Here is a 13,653-nt window from a genome sequence, read left to right as displayed (position 1 = left end):
AAATGCCTTAAAAGCAGATCCACTTAAAAGAATAACAGGCTGAAAGAAAAGAACTGTAAACCAAAATTCTGTACAAAGAGAATGAATTTGTTTCAAGAACAAAGACACAATAAAGAATCTTTCTGAAAAAGAGGAGAGGGTTACAAGCGCACTAAGGGACGTTCTAAAGGATATACATACATATCAGGATGGAGGAAGAGTATACAAAATGAAAGTCTGAAATGCAAAAAGAAGAACAAAGAAATTGGTAAATAGGTGGGTGTGCATAAATAAACTAAAATAATATTGGATTGAAAATACAGATTAGAATATGGGTGCCTAGGGGCGCCTGGGTGGCGCAGTCGGTTAAGCGTCCGACTTCAGCCAGGTCACGATCTCGCGGTCCGTGAGTTCGAGCCCCGCGTCAGGCTCTGGGCTGATGGCTCAGAGCCTGGAGCCTGTTTCCGATTCTGTGTCTCCCTCTCTCTCTGCCCCTCCCCCGTTCATGCTCTGTCTCTCTCTGTCCCAAAAATAAATAAACGTTGAAAAAAAAAATGTAGAATAGGGGTGCCTAGGAGGCTCAGTCAGTTAAGCATCTGACTCCTGATTTTGGCTCAGGTCATGATCTCACAGTTTGTGAGTTCGAGCCCCACATCGGGCTCTGTGCTGACAGTGCAGAACCCGCTTGGAATTCTCTCTCCCCCTCTGTCTTTCTGCCCCTCCCCTGCTTGCTCTTTTTCTCTCAAATAAAAATAAACTTTAACAAATACAGATGAGAATCCAATAGCACAATAATAGTATATAAATTAGAAGGATAAGGGATTAGAATTCAGGTGTTTAAGGTCATCGGTTATTCAGAAAAATAATAAAAACATTACTTAGCTTGTAATCCTAATAACACACAAATGCATATTAAATTCCCTCATGTAGTCAGTAAAAGAATAGAAATGAGTTGGGTTGAGGTCAGAATGAGAAGTAAGTAATCAGTTCTATAAAACATAGGAAAGAGGAGACTAAAGAACATAGAAAAGCCAGGATAAATTAAGATGGTAGAAATAAATCCAAATGTAGTGATTACATCGAATGTAAAAAAAAAAAAAAAAGATACAAATGGTCAATTTGGTCAAAGAAAAAGAATCCAGAAAAATTAAACATTTAAGTTTAAAAGTTGTATCAGACAAATTCTGACAATCCAGGGTCACCCCAACCCAATTTCAGGATCTGGAGTGGGTCAGCAATGGACCAAATTGTTTTCCATCCACCTTGGACTCCCAGGGTTAGCTCTTTAGGATTGCAGACCAGTGTCCCTTGTCTATGGCTTTGGGTTCCAACCTGCAGCCCCCTGGCCCCACAAGGCCGTCAGAAACTGTGGTAGTCTCGTGGCTGTCCAGATGAAAACTGCCCTGAAGTCCGGCCCCACCGCTTTCCATTGTAGTCTTACTCTCATCTTGGTTATCTTATTAGCTCTCTGATGCGTTTGAGAAGATTCCCCCCCTTCCCATATCTGTCTAGCGCTTTTCCTAATGACTTCATCAGGAAGCTTGTAGCATTGCTTGGTCCTCCACCACCAGAAGTGGAAGTCCTGACCCCTCACTTTGTCTCAGAATCTACACAATGTATTCAATGCATGTCTTGTCTCCCCACCTGGATTATAAGTCTTTTAAACATAGGGAGGGAGTTCTACTAATTTTATATATCTCTTGATATCTCATGAGGTGCACCCTAAACAGATGGTCAGTAAATTATTAAATGAACTTGAATTTGCCTGTGACTCTATTTGGCAGTGTTCAAAGCAAGTTAGATAGGCAGATGTCTAACTACAGTGCCTTCTGGCTAATACATAGACCGATCAGTGTGCCTTCACAAATAATGTTTTTTACATAAAAGAGAGGGAGAAACAGGCTAAAACATGCCAGAGATTGAGATCAGTATTAACTCTTTCCGTTTAATCTTTATAAGACTCTTGAATTTGTCAAATTTAGAGTTTCTTAGGCTGAGTCAGTCTGGATATTTATAAATGAGAGAGGAGGCGGCATTTATAAATTGAGATAGAATGCTGATTAAATATAGAGAGAGTATTTCCAGTAGATTCCTTAACTGAAGATTTTATATTACTGAACAGGATGGATAGGATTCCCCCCACCCCTTAGTTGGTCATCAGTGTCTGAGCTAGTGGTAACTTCCTGTGCATCATCAGTACTGGTAAAATTCCATTTAACTGGTTTTTGTTTAGTGAAGTTACTTATACCACTCCAGTAATACCTTATACGAAGATTGCTTTGCCCACATAATTATAAATTATCGAGTTCAGAATATTTCTAAATTCACACCGTAATTTTCTTTTTGACCCAAAGGTCACCTAGAATTATGTTTCTTAATTCCCAGACGTATACGATTTTTCTAATTATCCTTTGCTCTTGATTTCCAGCTTAATATCATTTGGTCAGGGAATATATACTCTGTGTGATTTCAATCCTTAGAAATTTGTTAAATGTTCTTTATGTATATATTTTGTTTATATAGAGAGAAATAACTTGTGTTATACTCTGTACACATCCACTAGATCAAGGTTGCTAATTATATTGTTGTCCAGTTCTTACTAAGCTCTTAGTTTTGTCAGTGCCGAAAATGCCAAAATCTGTGATTCTGAATTTGTCTCTTCCTCCTTGTTGTATCTTCTGTTTTTGCCTTAGATATTTTAAGATTTTATTTAGGCTTGTTCAAGTTAGAACTATTATTTCTTCCTAGTGTTTGAGTTATTTATCATTATGAAATGCCTCTCTATTTCTGTATCACTTTTTGCCTTTGCATGAATAAAACAGTTACACCACCTTCTCTCTTGGCCAGGTTTGCTGGTGTATCTTTTCCCACCCTTTTACTTTCAACGTTTCTGTAACCCTGTGTTTCAAGTATGTGTCTTGTAAGTAGCATATAGTAAGATTTGTTTTTTTATGCAATCTGACAATCTTTGTCTTTTGAGTATGTCATTACTCTACATGACTTTTAATGTAGTTTCTACATGTGGCATTTAATTGGACTATCTCGTTAGTGCTTTCTGTTTGATGCTTTTGTATTTCTTTCTCTTTCCTTTCTTTCTTTTAGATTGGTGATTGTGGGCAAAGAGTAAACAAAATTCTGTTCCTTCTGCTTCACAACTAAACCTCAGTTAAATTTCTAGCTCTGTTCCCCTGTTAACCCAGTAAGGTGTATCTCGACAGTATTACTGTGCAACATTTCTTATGACTTAAAAATTACCCCTTTTTGTAAATTGCATCTCCACTGAGAGAATAACAAATGTCTGGTGGAGATGATTTATGTGGGCTTCCCTGACTGTGGTGACTCCTGTATTAAGAATGTCCCTTTTAAGAACCCTGGAAGCTATGTCTTCAGACCTACATTAAGGGATATTAGATACTATGGGGCATGAGGCTTTTAAACCAAGGGTACTTTCCATGCCTGCCCAATGTGGGTCTTATCTCTTTGTCCTTAAGCTGTCACCTGACTGCTGTGTGGACTGCTGCAAGGACTGTGACACTTCTGTTGGCAAGCCATGTTTTTGTCCTGAGTAGACTCATGCCACATGTGCCTATGAGTCCTTTAGTCAGAATATTTAGTTAAACCTCAGAAGGCACCCTTTCCTCACCCTCTGGCCCCTGCCACTCAGTGTTGTGATTATTCTTTATTATTCTGGAAGATTTATATCATAATATTGTTTTGGTGGTTGAGTGATTATAATCCCATTCTTGAATGTAAAAAATCTAATACTATTTGGCACTTTTACCTCCTTCCTAGACAATGCAAGGTCCATAAACATTTTAATTCCATTTGCCTTCCTCTCAACTTCTATGCTGTTTTGGTCATGTATTATAAGTGTACGTGTGTGTGTGCGTGTGCACACGTGTGCACGCGTGTGGCCAGCAAGATGACATCATCATCGTTGTTACTACATATAGTCAGTATGTGTTTAGATTTATCCATTTATCACTTCTTTTTTCCTTTCTGTACCATTAACCTTCATCTGGGACCATTTTTCTTATGCCTGAATTTTATCCTGTTATATTTGAAGTCTGTTGTTGACAGAGTCTCTGCTTTTGTTTACCTGAAAATATCGTATACTGTTTTCGTTTGGGAAGAATATTGTTGCTGGGTGCAAAATTCTATGTTGGCAATTTTGTCAGCACTTCAGAGATAACACTCCTTTGTCTTCTGGATCCCGTGGTTTCTTGTGAGAAGTCAGCTGTCAGTCTGTTTGTTGCTCCTTGAGGTAATGGATCTTTTCTCCTCTGGCTGCTCTTCTTTGGTAGTCAGAAGTTTTACTATGACTTTCTGAGTGTAGTGTTGTTGTTTTGTTTTGGTTTTTATCCTCACAATTCATAGGACTTCTTCAATTTGTCTTAGTTGGGTTTTCATCAGTTTTGCAAAACTCTTGGCTATTGGCTCTTCAAATACTGCTTCTCCCCTTCTGTCTCCTCTCCTTCAGGATTTGAGTTACTCGGACCATCTCACCATAGCTACTATGCCTCTTAACCTCTCTCCTTTTGTTTCCATCTTTTCGTCTCTCCATGCTTCATTCTGGGGAATTTCTTCTCACCCACCTTCAGCTGTTCATAATCTTCCTGTCTACTGATCTACTGACGTCTCAGTTTCCATCATTGTATTTTTCAGTCCTGTGTTTTTAAATTGATTCAGTTCATTTTTTACATACATAGTTTCTGATTCTCTAAAAATTCTCAGTATTGTCTTTTGTCATCTCGAGCATGGTAAGCATAGGTATTGTATTCTCACTATTAACTCCATTATGTGGATCCCCGCAGGTCTGTTTGTTTTGTATACTGTTTTGCTGTTTCTAATTCTTGTTATCATGGTTCCTTATGTGTCTGGGTAATTTCTATTTTGCTCCCAACATAATATTGGCAAAATTGTTTATAGAAATAACTGGAGACCTAAGTTTATGTAATCTTTCTCCAGGAAAGATTTACCTTGGCTCCTTTTAGGCAACCAAGAGCTATGCTATTTCAAGTCCCTGTGAGGGACTGCCTGCTTCTGACTCACCCTCATTGCTAGTGGCAGCCTTTTCGGATCCCAGCCCAAAGTGAGAGGGGTTTACCCATGACCTCCTCCTTTTCAGGCCCTGCTCTCTGATCTCTGTCCTGCCAGCCCCCTGAGGCTGCCAAAACCTCTACCCAGATCCCATCTGCTTCCTCTGGAGTTGGGAAATTCCCCCAGGAAAAAGGACTTCTCAGACCTGGAAACTTCCACGGTCCTGCTAGATTCTGGTCCCCATAATTCTCCACTGTCTTTAAGCAAAATTTTTAAAATATTTGAATTGCCGATTCTAGATGTCTGCAGCATGGGTGTTGGTTTAAACTAGTCCATCATGGGGTGCCTGGGTGGCGCAGTCGGTTAAGCTTCCGACTTCAGCCAGGTCACGATCTCGCGGTCCGTGAGTTTGAGCCCCGCGTCAGGCTCTGGGCTGATGGCTCAGAGCCTGGAGCCTGTTTCCGATTCTGTGTCTCCCTCTTTCTCTGCCCCTCCCCCGTTCATGCTCTGTCTCTCTCTGTCCCACAAATAAATAAACGTTGAAAAAAAAATTTTTTTTAAATAAATAAAAAATAAATAAAAAATAAAAAAAAAATAAACTAGTCCATCATTACTGAAGTGGAAGCCCTAATACTCTCTTTTTATAAATTAGATAATTAGGTCCAGAGAGACTATCATAGTTAGTTAAGAGCAGAGACAGTGAATGCCCAAGTGTCCTGATTCTGTGTGATGCTTATTCTCTTTTTTAAAATAAATACAGCTTGCTTGCTTATTTATTTATTTATTTATTTAGATGCATTTATTTAAATTTTAGCTAATATACAGTGCAATATTGGTTTCAAGAGTAGAATTCAGTGATTCATCACTTACATACAATACTCAGTGCTTATCATAACAAGTTCCCTCCTTAATACCCATCACCCATCTAGCCCCTCCCTCGCTGACCTCCCTCCATCAACCCTCAGTTTGTTCTTTATTGTTAAGAGTCTCTTGTGGTTTGTTTCTCTCTCTTTTCTTCCCCACCTCTTCCCATATGTTCATCTGTTTTGTTTCTTAAATTCCACATATGAGTGAAATCATATAGGATTTGTCTTTCTCTGGCTGACTTATTTCAGTTAGCGTAATACTATTCTAGTTCCACCCACGTCATTGCAAATGGCAAGATTTCATTCTTTTTGATGGCTGATTAATACTCCATTGTGTATATATACCACATCTTCCTTATCCATCCATCAGTTGATGGCCATTTGGGCTCTCTCCATAGTTTGGCTATCGTTGATAATGCTGCTATAAACATTAGGGTGCATGTGCCCTTTTGAATCTGTATTTTTGTATCCTTTGGGTAAGTACCTAATAGTGTAATTGCTGGATCATAGGATAGTTCCATTTTTAGTTTACTGAGGAGCCTCCATACTGTTTTCCAGAGTGGCTGTACCAGTCTGCGTTCCCACCAGCAGTGCAAGAGGGTTCCCCTTTCTCCGTATGTGATGCTTATCCTGTTACACCACTGCCAAAGTGTACAGATAGATTTAGTAGCATTTTGATATCTGCTGTGCTAGTGACACTCTCTTGGTTTATTCATCAAGCAATAAAAGCCCTGTAGCCCTCACATAAATAGGACCCCCACCTCCCTTCCCCATCCCATTAAGGTTGTTTTAAATTTACTTAAACTTTTAAAAAGTGAGCCACACTGGGGCAGCTGGATGGCTCAGTTGGTTAAGTGTCCGACTTCGGCTCAGGTCATGATCCCACAGTTCATGAGTTCCAAGCCCGTGTCAGGCTCTGTGCTGACAGCTCAGAGCCTGGAGCCGGCTTAAGATTCTGTGTCTCCCTCTCTGTGCCCCAAACCCCAATCATGCTCTGTTTCTCCTACCCTTTCGCTCTCAAAAATAAATAAGCATTACAAAAAAAAAAAAAAAGATTTTAAAAGGGAGCTGCAGTCTTTCCCTATAAATCTTCCATTACAGATTCAGTGAACGTTTTGTCACTCATCACTATTTGTAAGATTCTGCTTGTACTTTATAACAATATCGATCCTTTGCTTAATACCTAAGCCAAGGATTGGTGTTCCAGAATAGGGAAGAAGTATCAGTTGTCTGTTAATTGATAACAAACCACCCTCAAATCTAGTGCCTCGAACAACAGTTTATTGTGTCTCATGATCTGGGGGGTTCACTAGCCAGTCCCACTGGCTCACCAGGTGGCTGTGGTCAGCTGAGGTTACATGGTCTAAAATGGCTCACTCACATGCTGGGTGACTGGGATACCTTGGCCTCTTTCTGCATCTAGTTTTTAGTCCTGGATTTCTTCACATGATGGAAGAGGTGTTCCAAAAGTTCAAAGCCTCTCAAGGATGAGTCTCCACAAATAACCCAGTATCACTTCTGCCATATTCTGTTGGGTAAGACACATCACAAGGGCAGCCCAGATCCCAGGAGTGGGGTGGAAAATTCGCCTCTCGTTGGGAGGTACAGCAAAAAGCTGTTTGTTTTTTAAATCTGCCACAGATGTGATGAAAAGAGGCGGGTATGCTAGGCAGAATAATGGGCTCTGCATTTCAGCTCCAGGTCTCTGTGACCCCAACAGAGTGTCCTACAATTCAGTTCAATCCTGACACTAACTACCCAGAACAGCCAGATGAAGAGATACACAGAGCAACAAGGTCTGGAGGGTCTGGGCATCCGGAGAGCAAGAGCCTCTGCCCCTGTGGAGATAGGGTCCATCACCCTCCCCATGGGATAATATGTTCACCAACCAGAAAGCTCCTTGGAGCCTCGGTGTCTGAGTTTTTTTAAATCCGGGTTTTATGACCTAAGCATGACTGGTGAAATCTTGAGTCTGTGATTGGACTCAACCTGCAGCCTTCCTCCCCTCCCTGGAGGTCAGACTGCTGAAAGTCCCATCCCTCTAATCCTGTGGAGGGTTTTTGTGATGACTACACTACCCCCCCCCCCCCCCCCCCCCCTTGTCCTGGAGCTGTCTGGGAACTGGGTCTGAGTTGTTTCATTAGCATAACAAAGATACTCCTACCACTGAGGAAATTCCAAGGGTTTTAGAAGTTCTGTGGTAGAAACCTGGGACAAAGTCCAGAGAGGCGGGGGTGGGGGGTTGAGATTTTATTAGAGCCCCCCAAGGTTGTCCATGCCTGACTCCCCAGAACATGTAAACATGTTATGTTGCATGACAAGGTGGAATGAAGGTTGCAGATGGAGTAAAGACTGCTGATTTTTGACCTCAAAATAAAGACATTCTCCTGCATTATCCAAGTAGGCGCTGTGTAAATTTAAGAGTCCTTCAAAGGGAAAGAAGAGGATGCAGAAGAGTCAGAACCAGGGAGATGGTCTATCATTCAAAAGACTCGACAGGCTGCTCATTACTGGCTTTCAAGATGGAAGGAGGCCATAAGCCAAGAAATATGGGCAGCCTCTAGAAGCTGGAAAAGATAAGAAAGTGGGTTCTCTCTAAGAGTCTCTAGAAAATAAGAGCCCTGCTGACACCAGGATTTTTAGCCCAGCGAGAACCATCTTAGACTGCTGACCTCCAGAACTGTATGAGAATAAATTTGTGTTGTTTTAAGCCACTGAATTTGTGGTGCTGTCGAAAAGCAACCTCCATGTTTCGGAGCCGAAGTATAACTCGAAGACAGAGTTTGGGATAAAGGGGAATGACAGCTTTATTGCGCAGCAGGCCAGGGCCTTCAAAAACTGCAAGCCCTCCCGGAGGAAGGGGCTGGGGCGTTTTATAGGGACACACAGGATCTAGCCTGTTCTGACAGCAGTTGTGTGGGTGATACCAGCCCCCTTCCTTGTGTCTTTAGGCTGGTACCAGGTTCCTGGAGCAAAAGGCTAAGAAGGGAAGAGGGAGGTTTGCGGAAGAGACGAAGAAGGTTCCTTTAAGATCCAACCTCACTGGAGCATTAGTGCAGCCATTTTGATTTTTGTTCAACTTTGTGCTTTTAAGCAGTCTCCGTGGTAATCTGCAGCAGCAGCAATAGAAAACCAATACAGTAGGGCCTAGAAGAAGGAAGAAAGTGGCATTCTTTTTTCATCATGGAAAGTAGCATGATAAGTCTATACTTGGAGCTTCCTGTGTAGATGTTGAAAACTCACTCCGTTCAGAATGCAAGTAACTTCTCATTCTTCAAATCTCTCCTACTTCTTAAATTATTTACTACTACTTTTTACCTCCAGCCCACAGTGGAGCTCAAAATTGCCTAATTATCTACAGAAGACTCTGTCTCTTAATTAAAGTGCATCTGTGTGTCTGCTAGGTAATAGATCAGAGAAGGGAACGTAACTCTTTACTCTGCAAGTAGGATACATTTGACCTCCTTGATTCATCCAGTGATAATTTGTTACCTTCAGCAGACCAGGATCTATGCCAGCAGTTTTATACTTAAAAGGAGTTATGATCTGATGCATGGTACAAAACTTAATTGGCCCAAAGGGAGGGGTTTCTTGCTAGGCTCTTTCTTAGAGTCCCTGACACCTACAGGAGGTTTTGCAACTTCTCTCCTTATAAATTTTAATCTCGTTTTCAAAAGCACAAACTACTGTGATGATGTCAGTGGTGGTGATGATGGTGGCTGACACTATGGAGCACTTGCCATGTGCCAGGGCTGTGTTTACGTTGCACATTCTTCATGGCAGTTCATCTTTAGCACGGCTCCTGCCTCTTTCTATTAAATTACTCTTTCTGGTACTTTTTAACCTTCTTTCTGTCAAGACACATAAACTCAATGTTTACATGTCTCAACTGTTTACCCCTTAGTTTTATCCCCTTTCTACAATTCCTGATGATTCCTAGAATATAATAAAGCAAAATTTTAGCTAAATGCACAAGAACTTCCAGTCTTGAAGGAGAAGGAAGAATAACTATTCCCAAGTTTATGTCTGAGAAATTGGAGGCACTGAGCTTAATTTGACACAATTAACACTAATTACACATTAGCATCCTTAGTTTGGGATTTTTCTCCAGTGAAACTTACCATTTGCTGATTTATTTCTTTAGGAGCCCTATTATGTACGTTGCATCAAACCCAATGACAAGAAATCCCCACAGATATTTGACGATGAGCGCTGTCGCCACCAAGTAGAGTATCTTGGACTACTGGAAAATGTGAGGGTGCGGCGGGCGGGGTTTGCCTTCCGCCAGACCTACGAGAAGTTTCTTCACAGGTGAGAATGGACTAAACAAAGAACCTGGCAGACCCTGAGAACTCCGGAGTGCTCCCCGTGTGTGACGCTTCGTCAGCACGTGTCAGATAGTCTAAATATCTGTTGAAAGAGGAAGAGTTGAGGGAAACGCAAATATGAAAGACTTTCTCAGAGTCAGCAGGAGACTCTCCCTAAGTCTGCGGTTTATGGGCCGTGAGAAAAGATTCATTCTTTGGGGAGAAGATGTGGGCCATATAGCATGGGAGGAAGATCATGGACTTCCATGGCACATGGGAGGCACATCTGGGTTGGAATCCGGGGTATGCCACTCATTTGCTGTGTGATCTTAGGCCAGAAATTTAATGTCCGACTCTGTTTCTGCATCTATAAAATGAGTATAATAATACTACCTCATTAAATTAGCCTAAGTAAAAAAGCTAGGTGCCTGGCACATAATGGATGCCCAATTAATGCTGCTTTGTCATTACCAGTATTAGTAATTATCATAACAACAAAATATTAAGCAATTAATCATGAAGACCTTGAAATTAGTCTACCTGGTTTGAATCCTGGCCTTGCTATTTCTTAGCTTTTTGACCTTGGGCAAATCACCTAATCTTTCAATGCCTCTGTTTCCTCATGTATAAAAAGGGGGTAATAATAGTAACTACTTTTTAGGGTTTCTGGAGCATTAAATAAGATTATATCCATAATCCATATCCATATCCATATCTATATATCTATATCTATAAAGCACTTAGAATAGAACCTGGCATGGGGCGCCTGGGTGGCTCAGTCGGTTGAGCGTCTGACTTCAGCTCAGGTCATGATCTCACAGCTCGTGAGTTCGAGCCCCGTGTCAGGCTCTGTACTGACAACCTGGAGTCTGCTTTGGATTCTGTGTCTCCCTCTCTCTCTCTGCCCCTAACCCACTCGCATTCTTTCTCTGTCTCTCTCAAAAATAAATAAACATTAAAAAAAAAATTCAAAATAGAACCTGACATATAGCAGTCATTCACTATATGTAAGATATCATCACTGCTGTTATTTATTGTTAGTCATGATGATGATAGTGGACAACTGGGACTCATCAAGTCCCTTTAAATTCCATCTGTTTATTTATCTAAAAACATTCATTGAACATTTTCTACAGACTACAGATTCCACAAAATGTGAATAAATAGATAAAATATTGGTTGGTCAGAAGAGTCTCTAAGGAGATGATGCTGACAGGAACCAGCCATACAAAGGTCAGAGAGAGGAGCAGGTAGGGCAGAGGGAACAGTGAGAGAAAGGCTCTACTGTAGTGGTAAGTGTGGTATGTTAGGTAGCAAATGTAGCCGTGTGGTTGGAGGCTGCTCACGGACAGGGCAGTGGTATAAGATGAAATCAGAGAGGTGGACAGGGGCCAGATCATGTCAAATTCTGTAATCCAGACTAAACAGTTGCGATTTTGGCTAAATGTGGTGGGAACCCGTTGGTGGATTTGAAGCCAGGAGCAACACAATCTTACGGTTATCTGAGGAGATACTGTGGCTGCCGTGTGGATAGGAAGCGAGGTGACATTTAGGGATGTCACTGTAGGAGCCCAGGGAAGGGGGCTTGATAGCACCATGAGCAAGAGATTCTTACAGATCCAAGGGTATGGACACATTTGAGGTATGTCTTAGGGGAAAGTTGGCAAGGCTTGCTCACGGATTGGCTGGATAAGAGAGGAATAGAGAGGAACAGAGGGTGACAATTAGGTTTTGGCATGAGCATCTGGGTAAGCATAGTGCCATATGCCGACAAAAGACAGGGTAAGAGAGAAGCTTGAGGAGGTCGTGGAACAGGGGCAAAGACAGAATTGAGATTTGTCTGTTGACCATTAGGTTTGAAATGGCTACGAGAAATCTAGATAGAAACATTAAGTAAGTTACTAAACACACATATCTGGAGCTCCGGGAGGAAGCGCAGGCTGGAGATGAGATGCTGGAGTAGTTAATGTAGACGTCCTATATAAAGTCTTAGAGCTGGATACATGAGAAGGAGCCCATTCAGATCCTGTGCGATCTGAGAGGAAGGAACCACCGAAGAGAAGAGAAGGAGCAACCAGTGAGACAGATGAGATGCCAGGGGAGGGTTATGTCACAGAAGCCGAAAGAAGATGGTATTTCAAAAAGAAAAAGCAGAGTCGTCAGATCAAATGTTGCTGCGCAATCAAGTAAGATAAAGGCAGAAGCTTAAGCATTAGATTTGGCAACATAGGGGTCAAGGGAGAATAGGTTGTGCAGAACCCGATCTGAACAGGTTGGGAAGGCGAAGTGAGAGGCCAGATGCCCGTAGACAACTCAAGTATCCATGCCGTGAATGAGGGCAGGAAGAATGGAAGGAAGCAGGAGCAGGAGTGGGATGTGAGGTCAGGAGACACTAGGGAATGTATGCAGGTGGGGCTGATGCGGAACAGAGGGAGAACCTGGTGGTGCAGGAGAAAGGGAGGTCATTGTCATCACCATGATATCCCTGAGAAGGCAAGGCTCAGAATCCCAAGCACAGGTGGAAGGTTTGTCAGCTCTAGGTCAGAGCGGGGACACTTCCCCCATAGCAACAGGACAAAAGACAGAGAATACGAATATGGATGCAGAAAGGCCCAAAAGCTGGCTTATGAACATGTTCCTATCTGACTGCTTCTGTGTCCTTAATCAAGTATGAGGCGAGACCAGGAGTGGAGAGTGAGGACAAGGAGGGGTGGTGTGGGAGGTTTGAGGGGAAGTAGGAAATCTCATTTTGGAGAGTGGGAAAGCACAGGTTCATACGGAAGGATTGCCACCAGGAAGATCTGAGCGTCCGTGTGAGATCTGAGGTTATAAATGGACAGTGAGGCGACCAGCGTTACTGTTTTCCTCCACCGGTGTTCAGCTGCTTTTGCACAGAAGTGAAAGAGATTGCGCTAAATGGAGACCCCCTAGAATGAGTAAAGCACAGTAGCCTGGAAAATTCGAATTTGATTTGACATCGATCAAAAGGTCATGCTCAAAACTGACCATCTTCCTTATTAAAATCATACTGTTCTTTAGACTTGGTGTTTCATTTGCTTATTGAGGCTGTAAAGTTGGAATGTTTTCATGAATAGAGATGTGTTCATTCTGAGTCTTGATTTCAAACAGTGTAGAATTATGTTAGAGAGATTGCTTGTCTGCTGTTATTATTCTTAGAATTCTAGCAACTGCTCAGTCAGAATTTGTTATTTTGTTACCACCCATAAAAAAATCAGAAATTAAAATGAGCAGGGTGGGGGCTGGGTAACTATAGGATGGGGCTGAACCGAAAATGTGTGATCATGAGACACATGATCCGACTCCATGAGCCGTGGAGAGTAGCTGAGGTAAGAGAACAGTAAGCAAGCAAGCTTGACTTGGAGGAGACAAGGAATTTTGTAAGTGCATACATATCTTCTACATTCAACTCAGGAGGGTTTGGTGTGTTTTTTTCTTGGCAT

General features: G+C 41.9%; 1 protein-coding gene across 2 annotated transcripts in view; it reads left to right on the top strand.

Moving 5' to 3' along the window:
• The window catches only part of MYO1D (myosin ID), a 361,516-nt gene that overhangs the window by 135,298 nt on the left and 212,565 nt on the right, over window positions 1–13,653 (top strand). For both annotated transcript variants that reach the window (XM_043583686.1, XM_043583687.1), the window contains exon 15: window positions 10,030–10,196. In XM_043583686.1, coding sequence (XP_043439621.1) covers window positions 10,030–10,196 — 167 coding nt within the window. The remainder of the gene's footprint in view (window positions 1–10,029; window positions 10,197–13,653) is intronic.

This window comes from Prionailurus bengalensis, chromosome E1, assembly GCF_016509475.1.
Source record: "Prionailurus bengalensis isolate Pbe53 chromosome E1, Fcat_Pben_1.1_paternal_pri, whole genome shotgun sequence".
In the NCBI taxonomy this organism is placed as follows: Eukaryota; Metazoa; Chordata; class Mammalia; order Carnivora; family Felidae; genus Prionailurus; species Prionailurus bengalensis.
This window is presented reverse-complemented; position numbering and strand designations above follow the sequence as displayed.